General features: G+C 41.6%; 1 protein-coding gene across 4 annotated transcripts in view; it reads left to right on the top strand.

The window, feature by feature from the left end:
* ncor2 (nuclear receptor corepressor 2) overlaps positions 1-18,900 on the top strand; it is an 85,391-nt gene that overhangs the window by 37,074 nt on the left and 29,417 nt on the right. For all 4 annotated transcript variants that reach the window (XM_061072113.1, XM_061072114.1, XM_061072112.1 and 1 more), the window contains exons 7-17: positions 4,632-4,688; positions 5,348-5,400; positions 7,892-7,958; positions 9,295-9,467; positions 9,646-9,739; positions 11,331-11,509; positions 12,167-12,221; positions 12,324-12,422; positions 14,760-14,893; positions 16,610-16,770; positions 17,890-17,952. In XM_061072113.1, the coding sequence (XP_060928096.1) occupies positions 4,632-4,688; positions 5,348-5,400; positions 7,892-7,958; positions 9,295-9,467; positions 9,646-9,739; positions 11,331-11,509; positions 12,167-12,221; positions 12,324-12,422; positions 14,760-14,893; positions 16,610-16,770; positions 17,890-17,952 (1,135 nt within the window). The remainder of the gene's footprint in view (positions 1-4,631; positions 4,689-5,347; positions 5,401-7,891; positions 7,959-9,294; positions 9,468-9,645; positions 9,740-11,330; positions 11,510-12,166; positions 12,222-12,323; positions 12,423-14,759; positions 14,894-16,609; positions 16,771-17,889; positions 17,953-18,900) is intronic.

The raw sequence follows: 18,900 nt of genomic DNA, 5'->3' as shown, positions 1-18,900 counted from the left end.
ATGGTTTTCATAGTATGGCAAAGCAGTGTAGAGAAAATACACCGCAAATAGAAAACCTAGTTTAAGACCCTTGCACGCCTGCTTTAGTGTCATTGAGCAAGAGATTAATCCTTCTTGGAATGGTGTTGTGACACACTGCTCTACCCTGCATAGAAAGCCTCAGATAACCAGTGAAAAAACCTCGAAGCCCTTTTGTAGAGAACGCCACAGCATAGCGTGTGTCCTTCAGGACTTTCTCCCTCACTGTCATCAATCACAGCTAAACCAGAGCACTTCTGTACAGCAGCAGAATGAGCAGATTGCACAAGACTCAACTGTGAACGGCTTGAATTGTAAGAATGACTCATGACTTACTCCACAATGTAGCCTGACCTCTGTTACACTTTCCACCTCCCTCTGACTGGCAGGATGTACTCTGGCCTACTGGCTCCCCATTTAAAGGTTCAGTGTGAAGGATTTAGGGTCATCTAGTGGTGAAGATGAATGTTACAAGGAATACCCTTCACCTTACCCTCTCCTTCCAAATATCAAGGAGAATCCTAATGGTACCCTTCAGTTGTCATAAATATGATATTAGGAAAACATGCGATAACTTTGTTAAATATTGCGATGACGATATGACTTGCGATAATTAACATAAGCAGTCCTTGGCTACAGACACAGAGACCACGTACAGCTCCACAGCACGGGGGAGAAGGCACACAGCCCGGCCACAGCGTCACCAAGTCCAGGGCAGACACCCAGGGAGCCATGCACAGCTCCACTAAGAGAGAGATACAGCAGGTGTATGTGGTGCTTGTGCGTTTGTGTGTGTGTGTGCCTAGGACTGTTATACATAAGCCAAACAATTCTTTTTATAATTAACTGCTCATAGTGATGAATTTGACCCGTGACAAACGTGATCACTAGAAGTTTCCACAGTAGAGTTTAGTCTGGCCGAGGTGGTGTGAGATTTGACGGAGGAGGCTCTTTGTCTCACTACTCTCTTCTTATTTTCTTCTACCAACAATGATTCACTGATGGAAAAACCTGTCAATGATCTGAATATCTTTCATTTATTATCTAAGACAACAGGGCTTCTTCTGATTGGTCAAATATGCTGACATGCAGAGCGTGAATGCTTGGCGCAGGGAACACCATTTGTCGCAGCCGTCTTTTGCGATGAAGATACATTTTCGATATCGTGCAGCCCTAGTGTGAACACTTTAAAGATGCATTGAGGATATATTTAGATCACTAAGGTCACATTCTAAAGTGTGGTCTGGGTTTTATATGTGGGCAGTTGTAGCTCAGGTGATAGAGAGGGTTGTCCACTAATCAGAGGGTTGGTGATGTGATCCCCAACTCCTCTAGTCTGCATTCTGAAGTGTCCTTTGGTAAGATACTGAGCCCCAAATCGCACAATATGAAGTGAGTGTGAATGGTTGAATGTGAAGTCGAGGTCTTTAAATGGTCGATAAGACTGGAAAAGCCTTATATGAATACACTGTGTTTGTTAGTCAATGCACAGCCCTTAGCCAGACTGAAAGACCAACAAAAAACAAATGTTTGTTCTCATTTGCGTTTTTAAATCGCATAAGCTGGCTTTGTACATAACATATAGATAGATACACTATCTTACAAGTGCGTCAAACTTCCCGGGTGATTTGGTTTGCTTGGATCACACCAAGACCTGGACCCAGTCTTTATTTTCTTTCTGACAAAAAAACATTTAGACTTTGAAAACAGCATTAATGTGTGTTCAGTCTACACGATATGCACCTGGCTATGATGACTCCCGCTTTAGTTTGCCTTTTTGAGCTCATGTCACAGTGGTGTCGTCTGTCCCCTCTGGGCTCAGTGTCACCCGCTCTCTCAGACGGGTTTACAGTCTCATTTCTACTGACAGCCCATTGTCAAACCCTGAGGATGGCTTAACCAAGTTCACACTTTTCATATTTGGGACCCAGCAGTCATGGACATGAACACAAGAAAAGACAGGCCTGCTGAGACTGCATTATCATAATTCTGTTGAACTATGCTAAATCCTCATGTCTAATCCTAATATGGCCTTGTAGTGCTCTTCCTCTGTCTCCCTCCCTCTCATGTTGTTTGCTTCAGTCTGATTTCTGTTTTTTTCTCCTGTGCTCTCTCCACGGGAGTTACACATATTTTTTAGTGCTGTGATTTTAGTCACATAAGTATCCACAGTGTGGATAGTTATTCTTACAGATTTATCCCAGGTTTTCTATTGTCTCCATCTTATTTTAACGGATCATGTGATCCACTGTGGGAAATGCCTTGTTGACAGCAGGCTGCATGCACAACAGTACAGCTGCTAAGCTTATAATGCCACTGCCAGAGTAGCAGTCCTTTGTGTGACCACAGGGAGGGGGCATGATTGAAGTAATAGAGCGAGCCTCTGTACTCGGTCTTGTGATGACTGTGTGTGTGTGTGTGTGTGTTAGCCAAGGGAGAGCTGTTCTCTTTGTGTAATTAAACCCAATTTTAAAGAACAGGTAATATTGAATATAATCCATTTTTCTCTCCCATTTGCTATTTTTGTCATTTCTTGTATCTAATGTTAAGCCATTTCCCAAAAGTTTTGAGGTCAGTATCTTGCTGTATTTTTGCAAAAATAATCATGGCCGGGAAATAAAGACAAATCCTTGAGCCTCCCTACTCTCCGAGGATAATGGGCTGCTTTTTAATAATTGCTGCTCATTAACTGCTACCTAAGGCAACGCTCTGTAGCCTGTTACACCTACTCATGGGTAAGGAAGCAACAGGAATTAGTTTATTGTGTTAACATAATTGCATTGTATAACTGGGTTTGTATTTTAATCATAGATAGAGCAGTGGTATGATGTGACTTTTACACATAAGTAAGCAATGTTGAAACTTATCATCCCCTTAAATTAAATCAAGCTGCACCAAATTGCACACACTCATAGGTATGGATTTGTCCCAGGTTTTCTCTTTGCAGTTCTCCTCGGGAAAACATAAAATGTTGAAAAATTTAATAATGTAATGATAATAGGCTGTCTCAAAATTCTTAAAGCTACTGCAGATCTAAATCACTATATAATTAGCTTGTTTACTTACTCCAGCTACAATTTAACACTTAGGAAGAAAAGAACGTCAAACTAATTTTCTTATGCACGACATCTGCAAATGTGTATAGCAACTTTTGGAATATTGCAACTGATGCAGTACAGTGGAAGCTGAGTCAAGCCAGGCTTGCTAAGCACAGTCATCCATAGCGAGCTAGAGCCAGAAGCCTGCTGGCATCACAAGTGCAGTAAAAGATGAATGCAAACAGGCACTATCCAAGATCCTTTATGCTGTTTTGGGAGCAGATGCAAGGAGAGATATCACTTCCACTTCCGTATCATCTAATTAATATTTATTTTTTAGCTATAAAGGGTCAAGTATTGTTTGCCCTGATGGCACCCCAATGATGGAGAGTATGTGCAAGGGTAAATCCTCAGCTCCTCGTTTTGCCTTAAGACTTAAAAGAAATGCACAGGGATTTTTTACTCATGTCATTGGCTTCCCTCACAGGTGACTCAGTTCAAAGCCTTAGTTGAGTCAGGTTGAGCTGTTTGCTTGAGCTCCTCTGGGGCTGTTAGCGTGAGCACTGAGTAAACTTAAGAGTAGATCCCAAACACCTCCTGCGATGCCTCTACAGTGAAGGCAGAGTGAAAGGGACAAGCGAAGCAGCATGGTGGGTGGTGAAAAGTAAAGGTTGACACGCACATACACACTGGCAAGCTCTCTCTGTTATCACCTCTGAAGCTTCTCCCACATCTTCCCCCTCCATCCACCCCTCTCTCTCCCTGTAATCCCATTCTTGCGGCGTATGTGTCAGTCCTGACAGGCTCACTGCGTGGTCACTGAAGGGAATGAAGTAAATGGATAGCGACAGAGCATGAGGTTTGTCATCATAAGTGGGGGGTGTTTGATCGATGAAGGGCGATAGTGTACAGAGTGGAATGAGGAGAATAGTGGTGCAATACATATATATATGTATGGAGGAGCGGAGCTGCACAGGGATCATCCAGAGACATCGACGGGAGTTTTTCGCTGCCCATCTTCATGCCCCATCACCTCTCCATTCTTGCTTTATGGTCCTTGCCAGGAAGTTTTGTTTTAAGAGCTTGGTTGTTGTAGGTAGTGAGCTGGAGGTTAGATCTTTCTCTGTCTTTCATCAGATGTCTCTTATGAGATAAGCATTGGAGCCCTCTAGCCCCCCTCCTCCTCCCCCAGTTTTTTTGCACTATCTCTCCCACTCATTTTCTATTCCACTCCCACTTGCTTTCCTTGCCTAGCTGCGCTCTCTCTCTACCTCTCTGCACAGGGGAGGTGAGTAATCTTTTTTTTCTGGGAGGGGAGAGGGAGCTGTGGCCCATCTAGAGTTAAAAGCTCTAATAATAGTCAGTGAATCCGTCTCTTCGTCTATCTATCCATCCATCCATACATCCATCCATCCATCCATCCATCCATCTATCCAGCAGTCTGTCCGTCAGTCTGTCCAGCGAGAAGCGGCGTAGCCTCTGTGATCCAGTGAGCGTGCTCACTTCGTTGCCGTGGTGATGGCAGAGGTGCAGGCAGCTGGCTAATGCACTACTTCTGTTGTGTTCCCTGACTAGAAAAAGGCAGAAGAAGCTCACAGGATACTGGAGGGATTGGGACCCAGGGTAGAACTGGTGAGTGGAGACTTTATCTTTGTGTTTTATTCTGTATTTTTTTCTCACTCTCACATCTTTGCTTTGTCATGTGTGATGATTTTGTTGAGGGTCAGGTTCGAGGAATGGAGAATGTTAGGGAGAGACCATGTACACAGTTAAGCAATATTAAACATTTGTCACATATTAAATGTTGTAACTTTTTACTTCACAAAATTTTCAGAACTGGGACATTTGCTCAGCCTTACATTAAAATCATTACTTTGGCTGCAGTTATATATTTTTTGTGTGTGTGTTTTTTTATTTGTATTTACTCATGCATACTGTATCTGTCTGTAATTTACTTAGACACACAAAAACACTGACGGAGTGAATTTGATGAGTTCGTACCGTTCAACAAATTACTTTAAGATGCTACACTTAACAGATTCTGTTCTGTCCCTGCAGTGATTCATTTTGAGCTAGATCAAGTTATTTGACCTGTCAGTCAGAGCTTTGACTCACCTGTTATTTAATGACCATTTCTGCAAACATTTAACTCTTACATTAGGTGGAGTTTATCACAGAGAAATTAGGGGGATATTTGAGTAAAAGCTGTCATCTGTCCTTCATGTATATTCATGGTTTCAATCATTTACCCAACTGATTCTGTGATCTTTTTGTTTCTTGTCCTGTTCCAGCCTCTGTACAATCAGCCTTCTGACACCAAGCAGTACCATGAGAACATCAAAATGTGAGTCTGCCACCAAATGCTTCTACAAAATGTTTTATAAACACTCTAGTATACAAGCTGCTGAAGAGTTGAACCGTTATAATAAGAGCTCACACAGACCTATAAAACATTACGACAATAAGACACAGCTATACTTTGATTGCTGTGGTCAGAAGAATTTCAAAACCTATCAAAGGGTAACAGGCCAGACAATGTTTTAGGACCTCAAGGCCTGTTATTGATTGTATTTATGGGATATATTTGTTGGTTTGTACATTTAGTAAAGTGGAGACTATCTTTAGAATCCGCTCCTATGTATATAATATAGATATATCAAAATGCTTAATACAAAAAGAAATGCACAGAGCCCATTCTAAGAAACTTTGCCTCAAACAAACCAATAATTTCTGATGTCACAGGTGTACAGTCACTGTCCTCAGCCTTGCATCCAGAATAGATCACCTGGACCCACCATACAACAATCATTTTTTTGAAATAAACTTTATTAACAACTGCTGTAACTCCTGCTGTTAGGGCGAGACTAGTGACTAAAGTTTATATTTTCTGAAATACTGGAGCGTTTTTGTCCAAATTTGACATAATGCTCAAGTCCCTTCTACAGTGACTGAGCATTACCTTTTACTTAGTCCTACCTTACAGTAGTAGGCTTAAGTCTGTTACCTATGGTTGTTTGACAATGCATCACTCAGAAAACAGAAGAGTGACAAGTGCTACAGCTCAGAGAGAAGAGTGCGAAAACCATATTCACATGATCCTTGTCTTTTTTGTTTTCCTCTATAAACTTACTTCTACCATTTAGAAAGTAGAGACAGATGTGATTTAAATGACCACTGATTTAATTTTTTGACCCTGATATGACATGAAATAATAACAGCAGGATTATTTTCCATAATTTCAAGGTTGCATTAGGTTAATGATGAACAAATCATGACAATTTAACATTTTGGAAGATATCTGCATAGAGGCCATGTTTATCAATACGGCTCATCATAATCTTCTAAGAACCATTATTCACTAAGGCACATCAAAGAGCTGTAGAAGGGTTATAATGGTGCATCTCAACCGTTGGCACAGTGGTTTGGGAACAGTGGCATACCACAAGATGTGTCTGACCTCGTAGCCACACACGGCTCTGTCTTCACTCCTTTTGATCCCTTCACCGTTTGATCAGTATGATTGCCTCAAAGCAATTAACTGAAAACTCTCCCCTCTTTCTCTTTCTCTCTCTGTGTGTATGTGTGTGTGTGTGTGTGTTATTAAATACCACTATGTTGCTTTGAGCCAGCACAATCGACTTCTTTGTTTTGCTAACCGGTTTGATAACCTTGGCACTTATCCCTGCTGGGATAGATGAGTACTAATATCTCAGGATTTCATCCCAGTTCATCTCCTGCACATTGAGGGCTGTTACCAGTCAGCTGACGATAAATGCAGGCTTCTATCAAGACAAAATCTAACTTTGAGGTCTGAACAGCTCGTGTGGTTGTACCATTGAACAACATCTGTCATAAGCGTCATGTGTATAATGAATCTTTCAAACATCATGTCTTTGAGGTATCGTGCCAAATTACAGTGTTCTCTGATATCTCAGAAATGGCACAGGCCTAGGGCAGGACAAAGGGAACCTTTCGTTAGGCTTTAGGGTTGCTGATCTTCCCCTTTGCCATCTGCTGTCCAGGGGACAATGCCATATCTGTCTTTAAAGCGTTCTCACCCATACTTTACTCAGTATGTGTTTGTTTGCATGTTTGGATATGTGGAAGTGTTAATGTTGGTTGGGGGTTAAGGCTGTAAAGATTGAATGTGTTTGTTATTGCAGATAACATGTTTGGGGAATGAAGCATGGGTCATCCTGTGTGTTTTATCACTCTAGATCCAACATTTTTTAATGCTAGCTTCTCATTTTCCCTAAACTTGCGCACCATGAATTACCCACTTCCTCATCCTCTGTCCTTGCTTTTGACCCGAGGGACCCGTGGCTCAGCTGAAGTGACTAATGCAGAATACAATTACATTAATCAGCGGGGAACGTGACCTTACAACTGGCAGATTAAGTGTCAGGAATAAAACTCTGTCTTGCAGCAAAGAAAGACACTAACTGAGTGGCTGCCTAAGGAGATTACTGGCCCTGACCTTTATTTGAAGCACTGTGGCTAGCTCTTCCCAGCCCAGACAAGTTTTATAAGTTTGGCTCCCCTCACTGTCCTTCCCAGCCAGAAGCAAGTTTGAGTATCGAGCGGTGGCATACAAGGACAACCATTGTATGTGTGTGTGCGTGTCTGTTTGTTTGTATATTGGATAAAGATGTTAGGCAGAAAAAGTCAAGCAAGAGGAACATGTTTGTGAAACATGTAATGTATGAGACAACTGTGATGAAAGCCTAAGCATTGTTTGAATTTGGGTTTTCCTTGAATGCCCTCACCATCTCCTTTTCTCTCTATCCCTCTGCCCCTCTGTTTTCTCTCTGCCTCTCTTTCGTCATCCCTCTCAGAAACCAGGCAATGAGAAAGAAGCTCATCTTATACTTCAAGAGGAGAAATCATGCTCGTAAGCAGTGGGTAAGTAGAGAACTCGACATGTGTGACTCTCTGCTGGGACTGATCGTGGCCGATGACTTGAGAGAAATTGGCCTAGCTGCTTCATGCACTTAGTAGCCTTTTTAGGCAGACCAGAAGAATAGAGCTCTAGGCTTGGTTGGTTGTCAGTAATTTACTGCTATCAGGAGAAACGATTTAAAAAAAACATATAAAACTAATCTCATACTGTCACCACGAAAGCAAATTCCAGAGATTTTTTATACATCTGCTGAATTCAGCCAAGCACCATAATGAGCATTGTACAGGGTTAGTAGCCGCTCTTGCCTGGCAGTGACTGAGCGAGACTGAGCCAAAGAGCATGACTATAAATAAAGCAGAGATCAATGGGGCGAGCTCTGATGCTGGAGCCAGACGAACATCTTAAAATCAACAGGCCTGACAGAAAATCATTATTGCAAACCAAGTCCACAGTTTTATCCAGTACATTCCACAAGTTGTGAATATGGCAAAATTTAGCTTTTTCAAAGAAGGTTTCCAAGCTTAGATGTCTTTTCAGCAACAATTGTCCTACAGCTCTGCATTCATTATGTATTGAAAGTTTGTGCAAAGTCATTGAGAAGGGTTTTCAAATGCAGCACCTTTCTAAAACGCATGTGAGTCATGGACGAGGGTCCAGTATTCTCATGTTGTGTCTAAGTGGGGGAGGTAGCTCCTCCTGGGCTGAGCGAGGGGAGACATCACCTTGTTGTTTATGAGTCTACTGAGGGTCATGTCTGCACCAGGGTTAATGGTCTGCTTTACAGCCTGCTTGTGAGGAAGCTGGGAAAACAGTGGGCCGTCGTCTGTCAGAGCAATGGCTCAAGGCCAGACTCCCCATAGAATAGCAAAATATCACCTTGCCCCCCTGGACATGTAAAGGTACATGTTCAGAGACATCAGAGAGACTGAGACTAAGAAAGTTTACTGACTGTGATTATTGAACTGTTGGACAGCCTGTATTTTGGCAGATGTTTTATTTGAACAGTACCTGTTAAATGTGCAGTGTAGGATTTAGGAGAGATTTAGGATCTAGCCGCAGAAATGGAATATAGTTAATTTGTGAATAATAACCCGTAGCTCTGAATCGTGTCTTTGTTAGCATAGAATTAGCTCTTTATATCTTCATTGGTAGCCTGTCCTCTTCCACAGAGACCATTATGTTTTACCACCATTTTTCCACAATGGCCAAGAAAAGACAAACCTAATGTGATGACAATGAATTTAATCTTTTGAAATAAGACAATAACCAAATATAAAAGATATGTAAGCGATATTGTAGATTGGATTAAGCTCTTTGCTGTTTCTGTTGTTGCTTCAGGAACAGAAATTTTGCCAGCGATATGATCAGCTGATGGAAGCCTGGGAGAAAAAGGTAGAGCGCATCGAAAGCAATCCGCGGCGCAGAGCCAAGGAAAGCAAGGTGCGGGAGTACTACGAGAAACAGTTCCCAGAGATTCGCAAGCAGAGAGAGATGCAGGAGCGCATGCAGAGGTGAGATCAGATTTTTTTTTATGTCTCACAATGGGCAGAGTGTGAAAAGTCAAAAAGACTGATTTAATAATTTTGCTTTGTTGCGTTGTTACTGTGATTACCTTTAATAAAGAATGTGGATTAATGTCACTGTGTTACATGAGTAACTCAGTTGCAGTCTCTATTATCCCCCTTGTAGCCGCGTTGGGCAGCGAGGAGGTGGGCTGAGCTCGTCTGCAGCTCGCAGTGAACACGAGGTCTCCGAAATCATTGATGGAATATCAGAGCATGAGGTAAGCTCTAGTGTTACTGTTTAGTTATGTTAAAATGGTTTGCCCAGTCACCTGCTCTTTCTTATCATGGTCATGAGCTTTTAAATGACTATGGAGGTAGGACTTCTAGATTAATGGAGTAGAGAGCTTGTCAAGGCTGGCAATGCTGCAAGCAATGAAACTCTGGGTGTGTGTGGTGGTGACTGAACTTCACATAAAATACTAATGCTGGGCTCCTTATTTGTAAGCAATATACCATTAATACAGCTTAGGCTTTTAATTTTCTAACTTGATTAATTTGACAATTGTTCTCAGGGTCGTTTATTAGAACAGGGGTAAATTAGAGAAATTAAGAACTGCAGGCCTTTGTAAAATAAGCCATTAATGACTTCCATATACAAATCATTAAATTTTGAAAAAATATATGATTGAGATTTTTATATCCCCACATCATAATATCATTGAAACCATAGTCTGAAAGAAATGCAAGTCAAAGTCAGGTTGGCTCAAGATTTATTGCTGTTTCCCACTGTCACAAGTCACACATTTCCTCTCAAGAGGCTTGAACTACACAACATACATCCCCTTTTTCCACACACCCTCAAATCAGTTATTAAATATCCCTAAAAACAAGATAATTGGTGCAAAGCATACGATCCAAGATGTCAAGCAACTGACAACAGATCACAACCTCTTCTCCAACATTAAATGTAGCCCAAGCTTTCTGTTATCACTATAACACAGTCATGTTTTGGTATATGCCAGTACATATTGTCAGCCTTACATGGTTCCATTCTCTGATACCAGGTCACAATGAGGGTTTATTATTAACTGGTACATCATTGGGATATTTGCGGTAACCAAGTTAGCAGGGCTAGCCTAAGCTAACTACCAGCCCTTAAAGACCACAACAGACCAGCGGAAAACACCGCTGCTTTACGATAGAAATGTTCCCAAAACTTTGATACTGTCTGACAGTTTTACCTGACTGTCACTTTTTATACAGCCTTCCCTTGTCTCTCTTTTCTCCATTTATGACGTCTCAGTCAACACATAATGTCAGCTGCAGGTTCATCAGAAACTGTTGTCCTTATACTCGTCCCTGATAAATGGAAACATCATTACAATGGTACATGTCAGCATGTGCATCTAAATTACAGCTTTCAATGTTGGCTACTCTTGGAAAGGTTTCAGTATCAAACATGTCAATAAGGTTCTCATCTTAACAGCAATCTTTGCAAAAATTGTATATTTGTGCTGACATGGTTGCCATAGTTAGAAATATGATCTAGTTGAAATGTCAGCTTGGGCAGATGATTTGCTAAGCCTGTGGTGTCAGACTCCAACTAAATGAGGCACTGCTCTTCTAAGCATTGAAGGGCCATGCTATGAGTGGACATGGCTGATACAACCACTTGTCACACAATACACCTCTTACCAACATGGCAGCGTGGTCCCATTAAACTGTGTGTCAGAGCACCAGTGTCTTTCTTGAAGTCCTGTCCCCTTTCCTGAGCTCAGACATGCTCCTACCATTAAGATGGTTTCCCTCAGCAAATCAGCCCGCTCACTCCTGGATAGTGATTTCTGTGTTTTGCCTTGTCTACTTCAGAACACAGAGAAGCAAATGCGACAGCTGGCAGTCATCCCTCCTATGCTGTTTGATGCTGAGCAGCAACGCATCAAGTTCATCAACATGAACGGACTGATGGATGACCCCATGAAGGTGTACAAGGACCGACAGGTCATGAACATGTGGAGCGAGCAGGAGAAGGACTCTTTCAGAGAGAAGTAAGCAAAACACATGGTTGAAAATATAGTTTCAACTTCTTTACTTTTACATATGTTGACTTATCGGTAACATTTTGGCATTTCGCAGCCAGAGAGCTTATTTTTTAAGCAATAAACACAGGTCCGTCTTTTGAAGTTTGTGTGACCAATGAAGGGAAAAATGTTGTTTGTAGGGAAGTGAATCTTCCTCTTTTGTGAGAAGCAACAGGAGACGTTTCAAGCTCATTTACTTTAAAGCAGGGTCACCGCGGAGTCATGAGTCATGTGACTATTCCATGTACCAGAACCATGGGAATATTAAGGTTATCCCACCCTCACTGCGAAGAATAAATGATAAAAAATTTGTTATAAACCAAACCATGGCTCAGAAAACGAGGTCTTCGTGGAATTGTTATAATCGTTCTGTGGACTGATGAATATCGGATGATTATCTCTTCATTACAGACCTAATTGATTCATTTTCATTTTCAATGCAATGGTTTTAGTACACCCATTAGATCCTATTTTTTAGAAATAGGATTCGTTGTAATTTAAAATTTCTTTGCAGCATAACCCCCTCAGTTTATCGCTCTGTTATTCTGGGAACATCGTTTGTCCTTCAGCCATTATCAATACTTTGAGGCAGGTTTCAATAGTGTGTTTGTTCTGCTTTTACAGGTTCATCCAGCACCCCAAAAACTTTGTTCTGATTGCATCTTTTCTGGAGAGGAAGGTATTGATTTCCCAAATTTTCTCTCATTTTTGTTTTGCGCTGTGTTATCCCGTCTTCTCCAGACACGGTTGTTGAAACAATTATATTTGATTTATGTTTCAGACGGTGGCTGAGTGTGTGCTGTTTTACTACCTGACCAAAAAGAATGAAAACTACAAGAACATAGTGCGGAGGAACTACCGACGCCGTGGAAGAAGCCAGGTATTCTCGTCTTAGAAGCTAACAGTTTAAACCTTTACATCAAGCCCTGTGTTAGGTGCATCACTCCCTGTTTGTCAGACAAGCTGCAGAGACACAAACACCAGATTTCTTCTCGGGGCATCACTAGTCAACTAGACGTCGGCTGCTGTCAGTCATTCATTTATCAGTAACTAGAACCATTAGCTCAGTGAAGACAAACATGTTTTCTGTTTCAGTCTTTACATTCTAGGCCTGACTCAATTCTCTACATTCAAACAGGTTAGGTAAGGACAACCACCACTTCCTTTCAGAGCTCAAACTATACTGGATTTTTGGGGCCAATACTGATTTAGGGAGTAAAAAGTATATTGTTATATTTGCGAATATTATTTTTTACATGACTTAACCCGAGCATGGTTTGCTTTATATATATTTCATAAAATTTCATAGAAATATCTGTGATACAGTGAATGTAACTTAAGAAAAGTTTGATTTGATTGAGTTGGACCGCAGAGAAAAACTTTCATTCACATTCACTTAATGCTTCTTCACTAGTGACAGTCAGTCTTGTCATTCTCATTAACGTGATGTCTGGAGTGTCGGGAAGGATTTTTTTCGGTGGTCAACCATCAATATAACTTTGACCTCACAAAACATGTTTTTGGCCACAATCATCTTTATGCTAATTATGGTAAAACATACCTTAGACACTATATGAGGCTAGACAGCCATGAATGTAAACTGCAAGTTAGCTTTTTGATGAAAGCAAACTTTGTGGAGTGGGAATGTTTTGGTTGTGCAAAATAGATTGAATCTCCTCTAAAACTAAAAACGGAGTATTTTGCTGTGTCGTGTATGAACATAATCTCAGTATCGATCTTGTTTAAGCTATAAAATGCCAAAGTTGGCTCAGTGGTGCTGATCAAGTGCCACAGATTGCTCAACCCCTCATGTCAGCATGATTTCCATACTTGCACTTTGTCTTGAACACAGGTAATTTCTTTTGCCAATGAGCTCCCACTTATTACTTAGCCTCAGATCAGGTGTTAGATGTTTAACATTACAGTGGCAGGTGCTAATGAAATGGCAGATTAATTAACTGCCGACCTTTTCCTGTGGGTATGAGGATGGTATCACCTCATCTTTCCTTAAGAAACCTCCGCTTATTACCTAGCAGCAGCAACTAGCACTAATGGCTCACAGACACAGAGGGAGGTAACGGCAGAGGAGGAACAGAAAGTGCACTGCTATATGTCAGAATGACTACAAATAATAATGGAGATTACGGTTTGGATAGTGCAGGTGAGGATAAGTAATAGGCTAATGCAAATCTTAATGTATTTTCAACCTTAATGAGTGGGGTGGCCATGAAATCACTCCTTTAACTTAATTTACTGTATGTATGGCCCTGGATCATCTTTGGGAACGTTTAGAAGAAGCGCTAACACTTCTACATATTCACGGTGGATAGAGATTATTAGAGTGCAACATCTGGAGAAAGGGAAAGGAAAAGTGTAAGAGCTCGACTGGAGGCATACAGTAAGCTCAAAGGCAGCCACTCCAATCACACCAAACGGAGCAGCAGATGTTTTCACTGTTAGCATATCTTCTTTGTCAGTGTTCAGCAGTGTTAAAGGTTTTTTGGTCAGTTATGTGTCTCTGTACTCATCTGAACTCTAACCCATAAAGCCCAGACAGGCAGGAAGCTGGTGAGGAAGTGGTTCGGGTGTTTAAAGCACAAAGGTTGTGCAGCAGAAAAGCCCTGCTGTAATTCTGGAAGTTTCACATCCTGTTTGGTTTTTGGCTTTGCTGAAAGTGAACATATTTTTTTGACTTTAGGTTAGCAAGTATACTGTATGTTAAATAAGACTAATCAAGTTTTTGGAAGGGACAAAGAGAGGAATTTTTTAATGCTACACATTTATTTATTTTTGCAAACACCACAGTGCAGTTGTTGTTATCTCATCAGAAAGCCAGGCAGACACCATGTTGTCTGTAGTGCTGAACCAGAAGTGGATTCATATAATATCATAGATCAGTTCTGCCACCTCACAAACATGCAGATAATACACAAGGTGAAATGAGAAATCTCTAATGATAGAAAAATATCGGCGTAATCTACTGAAGTGGCACAAAAGCAAACTTGGTTATGACTCTAGTTAAAAGAACACTAAATAAGATGAGTTACCTTACACGTACAGCTCTGTGTTAACCACAATGTTTTTCCGTGTTTATGTATTAACATGTGTATATCAAATGTATACGGGCTACAGGAGAGGTTGTGGTGTTTGTGTATCCATTTACCTTGGATTATCTTTGTAATAGAATGCCTTGTTTTTACTCTGTTTCTCATCGCAGCATGGCCAGCAGCAGCAACAGCAGCAACAAGTGAACCGCAGCAGTCAGGAGGAAAAGGAGAAGGAAGAGAAGGAGAAGGAGGGAGAGAGGGAGGAAGACAAAAATGAAGCTGAAGACAAAGAGGATGGAATGAAGTGAGTCTCTGTTTAAATACTGACTAAATCTTTCCACGCTGGACTAATGTTTTGTATCAAACACGTACATTTTTATTTTTGGTCTTAAATTTTACGTCTAACTACCTTGAGAAAAGCAAACCAAAAACAATAAAGATGAAGCTGCTTGAAAACCTTTCCACCACATTGGTTGGGCCTGAACCTGTACAGCTGAAGCTATCTTCCAGCTCTCTTCATTTCTTCAACGTGCATTTCCTTTTTAGAATTGTTCCAGGTTCAGGTCAGGCTGCAGCAAATGGTGTAGGAGTAAGTTTTGGCTGCGGGGAGCAGATCTGGAAATCCAATCATTCTGCAACCCTTGAGCTCTCACTCTCTCACCTCCAGCAAGACTTTCCACCTACAGCAAAGTCAAAGTCCATTCGTTGCTCCTATTTAAACAGCTGCTTTCCTGTTTGTGCTTCTCCCCTTCCAAATAGGATGCCAAGTGTCTTTTTTTAAGTATTCTGTGCTTAAGTTGTTAGTGTTTGTTGGGAAAAAAATTTGCATTATTATTAGTTTTGCTGTGGGCAAGCATGTGGGTGCAGCACAGGTGGAGGTGGTGTTTTCAGGTACGGTGCCCGCAAAGGATGCAAAACAACAGACTGAATGTCACTGGTTTCTGTTGTAGAATTTAGTTGCATCTGGTGGTACAGTTACATGTTGCAGCTGAAAACCCCTCACCTCACCATCCTCTTCCAAGCATGAAAGAGAGATTAAGAGTGTTTGTCCAGTTTAGGCTACTGTAAAAAACATGGCAGCCTCTGCAGAAAGAACCTGCTCCCGATGTAAATATAAGTGTTTAGATCCATAGAATTATTTCATATTAAATTTCTGCCAATGGATATCTTTCAACTAATTCTCACACACTGGACCTTCAATTGATTAATGCAGAATTATGTCTGTGTTCATGCACTTTTCAGTGATCTCAGCTGTGGCTTCTCACTGCAGCAGTTTCAATTGATGGCAGTTAATAGAAATAGATAAGCAGCTGTGCCAAACTGAAAGGAGGAGATGATGATGATGAAGCATCACCTTCTGCATCCCTGCTCTGAGGCAGGGCCAGGGGGACTCCATGACTCCCAGCGCCCCCTGCTACCTGCCCACTACCCCTGACACAGCTGGCGCAGCTATATTTAGTGTGCCACCAGCTCCTCTCAGCAAGATTAATCTAGCTGAGGGAGGATGAATGGAGAAGCAGTGGGTTCAAACTCAATGGCTCTCTCCTGGCATGGCTTTGTGCTGACACTTGATAAATTATCTAGGGGGAAAAGAAGAACAGTGTGCATACACTTGGCCAGGTTTGACTCACCAAAGCTCAGGCAGTGTAGAGGCTCAGGCATCAGGGACATGATGGTGACAGACAGCAAGACTGTATTAGTATTATAAACATCTCCCTACTCCTTTTTATTTTTTTTACAATTTCTAAATACAATATGATATATATATTTATAATTTGGAATGATACCGCACTATGTACATTGCAACTTCTGTCTCAGGATTTTTGCATTTGATGTTGAGCAGTGACACACATGCACAGTTGGATTAATACAACTATGTTGTTGTCAGTCGAAACAGTTTTTCCTGTCAATGCTAAAAGGCTTTTGGCTTCTATATCATTGATGCATCATATACATCTTACACCCTTCAAACCCCCCGTGGGTATCTGTAGCTGACTCTGTTGATATTTCTGAAATGCAGGGACGACACCTCTGGAGAGGATGCGGAGGACAAAGAGCCGACTGTGGCTTTCAAGGGTCGACGCACAGCCAACAGTCAGGGGCGCCGCAAGGGCCGCATCACCCGCTCCATGACCAGTGAAGTAGAAGAGACCACTACACCCCCACTCAACAATGAGCTTGGTCAGTCTCTGCTGCTTTGTTTCATCTTATTTCATGTAAAAAATCATTATCCATTTAGCATGCTGTACATTTCAAACTGTTTTATTTATTTGTGAGTGATTTGCATCAACATTACTTTCGGTAAAAAAGTTTAACTTTTCATTTCTTATTCATCGTAAGGAATCCTAAATCTGGGTTCAAAAGTTTTTGAAACATTGTTAAAATAATAATAATGTAGGTCGAAGTAATGTGCAACTGTCAGGAGCAATACAATTATACAGGAATTACAGTGTAATCATTTCACTACCACCTTGCAAGATCAACTTTGATTCAGCTATGGACTCCTGTCCCATACCACAAGAGTGCACTATTGTTCCTTTTGCCTTCTTTCTTTCATTCACATTCAGTCATACGCTCATCACTTTATACTAAAGTGACACTTGTAAACATACTAACAAAATCAAGGCGGTGAAAAAGTGCCACTACATGAGTTCAAATCCTGTTTGTGTTATTTGAGTACAAATCCTCTCTGTGTAAGCAGTGACCCCTCACCTAGCTCTTTGTTTCCTCACTGTTGGCAAGTCAGCCATGTACACACCAACACTCTTGCTGCAGGCTATGAGCAATTTTTGATTATTCAGCAGTTGTGTAGTTGTTGTCTGCTGTAGTCGCCCTTGCGGCACAGATTTTAGTTACTGGGAATCCCCAGGTGACTTGGGCTGTAGAGAATTTCATAAGCAGAAGCCCCCCCCCCCCCTACCAGCCACTGTTTGGACGCATGAGCAGAGGCCCCTGCTGTCTGCTGCGCACGGCCAGGGTCGGCCCCGCTTGTGGTTTATGCTGGGAAAGAAGCCAGTTGTTATGTCTATAATCATTAACTGACTTCTCTCCTTGGATTTCCTGCTTCCTCCACCTAAAACAAACAGTCCCTAGCGACCCACGCTGCAGTGTCTCCTTGGCAAGCAGCACCAGCCACCCTGCCCCCTCTTACTCATTCTTTTTTCTTCTCTTATTTCTCTCTCTATTTCCCTTCCTCTTGTCAGTCACTCCCTAACTGACTTTGTGACAACTGCCCACCCACCCCCACCTCTGCCCGCCTTCTCTGACTTCTCTATTTTTTTTTTTTTTTTTTTATTACAGCCAATCTGGAGATGAATGAGAGCTCTCGCTGGACTGAAGAAGAGATGGAAACTGCCAAAAAAGGTAATAAGATAAACATTTCTTCTGCCTGTGAAATGTAACTTCATCACAGTTACTCGCATACTAATCCATCAAAGAAAAGACTATCAGCAGCAGATCAAGGGCTGTTCTTTTCGATAGCATAGACAAGTGATGCGGCTGTGACTTCCTGTTTGTGAGGCAGCGGCTGCCACGTGCTGCTCGGTTGTGTCTATGCATGTGTTTGTGCGTGCGTGTGTGCGTGCGTGCGCGTGTCAGTCTGCCTGGACTGGGTCTTTTGCTCTTTGGAGCCATTTCCCTGTCTCTCTGGGTCAAGGCAGCCTGTCTTTTTTATCAGAGAGGCTGTAAAGTCTACCTCTTATCAGCCAGCAAAGGCAGCAGTCATTAGCCTTGCTTGTTTATTGTCTCTGACTGAAGATTACCCAGAAGCCTGTTCTCAGAGGCTGCTGACATTCTGCCCATTTTCCTTGCACCAGTTCTCCGCGTGAATGCCTCTGATAGTGTTTGTTGCGTGGAGTGCGTGCATCTCAGTGGCAAACTGAGTGAGCTCCTTCACCCTCTGTGGTTTCTAATTTGTACTACTATGTTGATAGGGATTCCCCGCTGATGTGCTACACCAGACAAACAGTCTGCTTCTCATCTGTTGGGGTATTTAAAAAAAAAAATAGACAGATGTTGAAAGTGGTGTGTGTTTCAAGAAAATGTGATAGCTGCTGAGGTCAGTTATGTTAATATTTGATAACCTAACTTTTGACTCTTTTAATGGATATTTTTAAATCTAGGGCTTAGGTGGCTGAGTGCTGCTTCTTCTAATGTGAAGTCTTGCTCTGCATATGACTCGACAACAATTTCACTTCAATGCGGCTACTTTGTGGCCATTTCAACATGATGTGTAATCATGCTTTGTGTGACTCTCACTTCTGCTTCTGACAAATTTAACCTGTCCTTCCGCGTAATCAACAGCAGAAGAAG

This window comes from Limanda limanda, chromosome 5 (assembly GCF_963576545.1).
Source record: "Limanda limanda chromosome 5, fLimLim1.1, whole genome shotgun sequence".
Lineage (NCBI taxonomy): Eukaryota > Metazoa > Chordata > Actinopteri > Pleuronectiformes > Pleuronectidae > Limanda > Limanda limanda.
The sequence above is the reverse complement of the archived record's forward strand: the minus strand, read 5'-3'. Positions and strand labels throughout refer to the sequence as shown.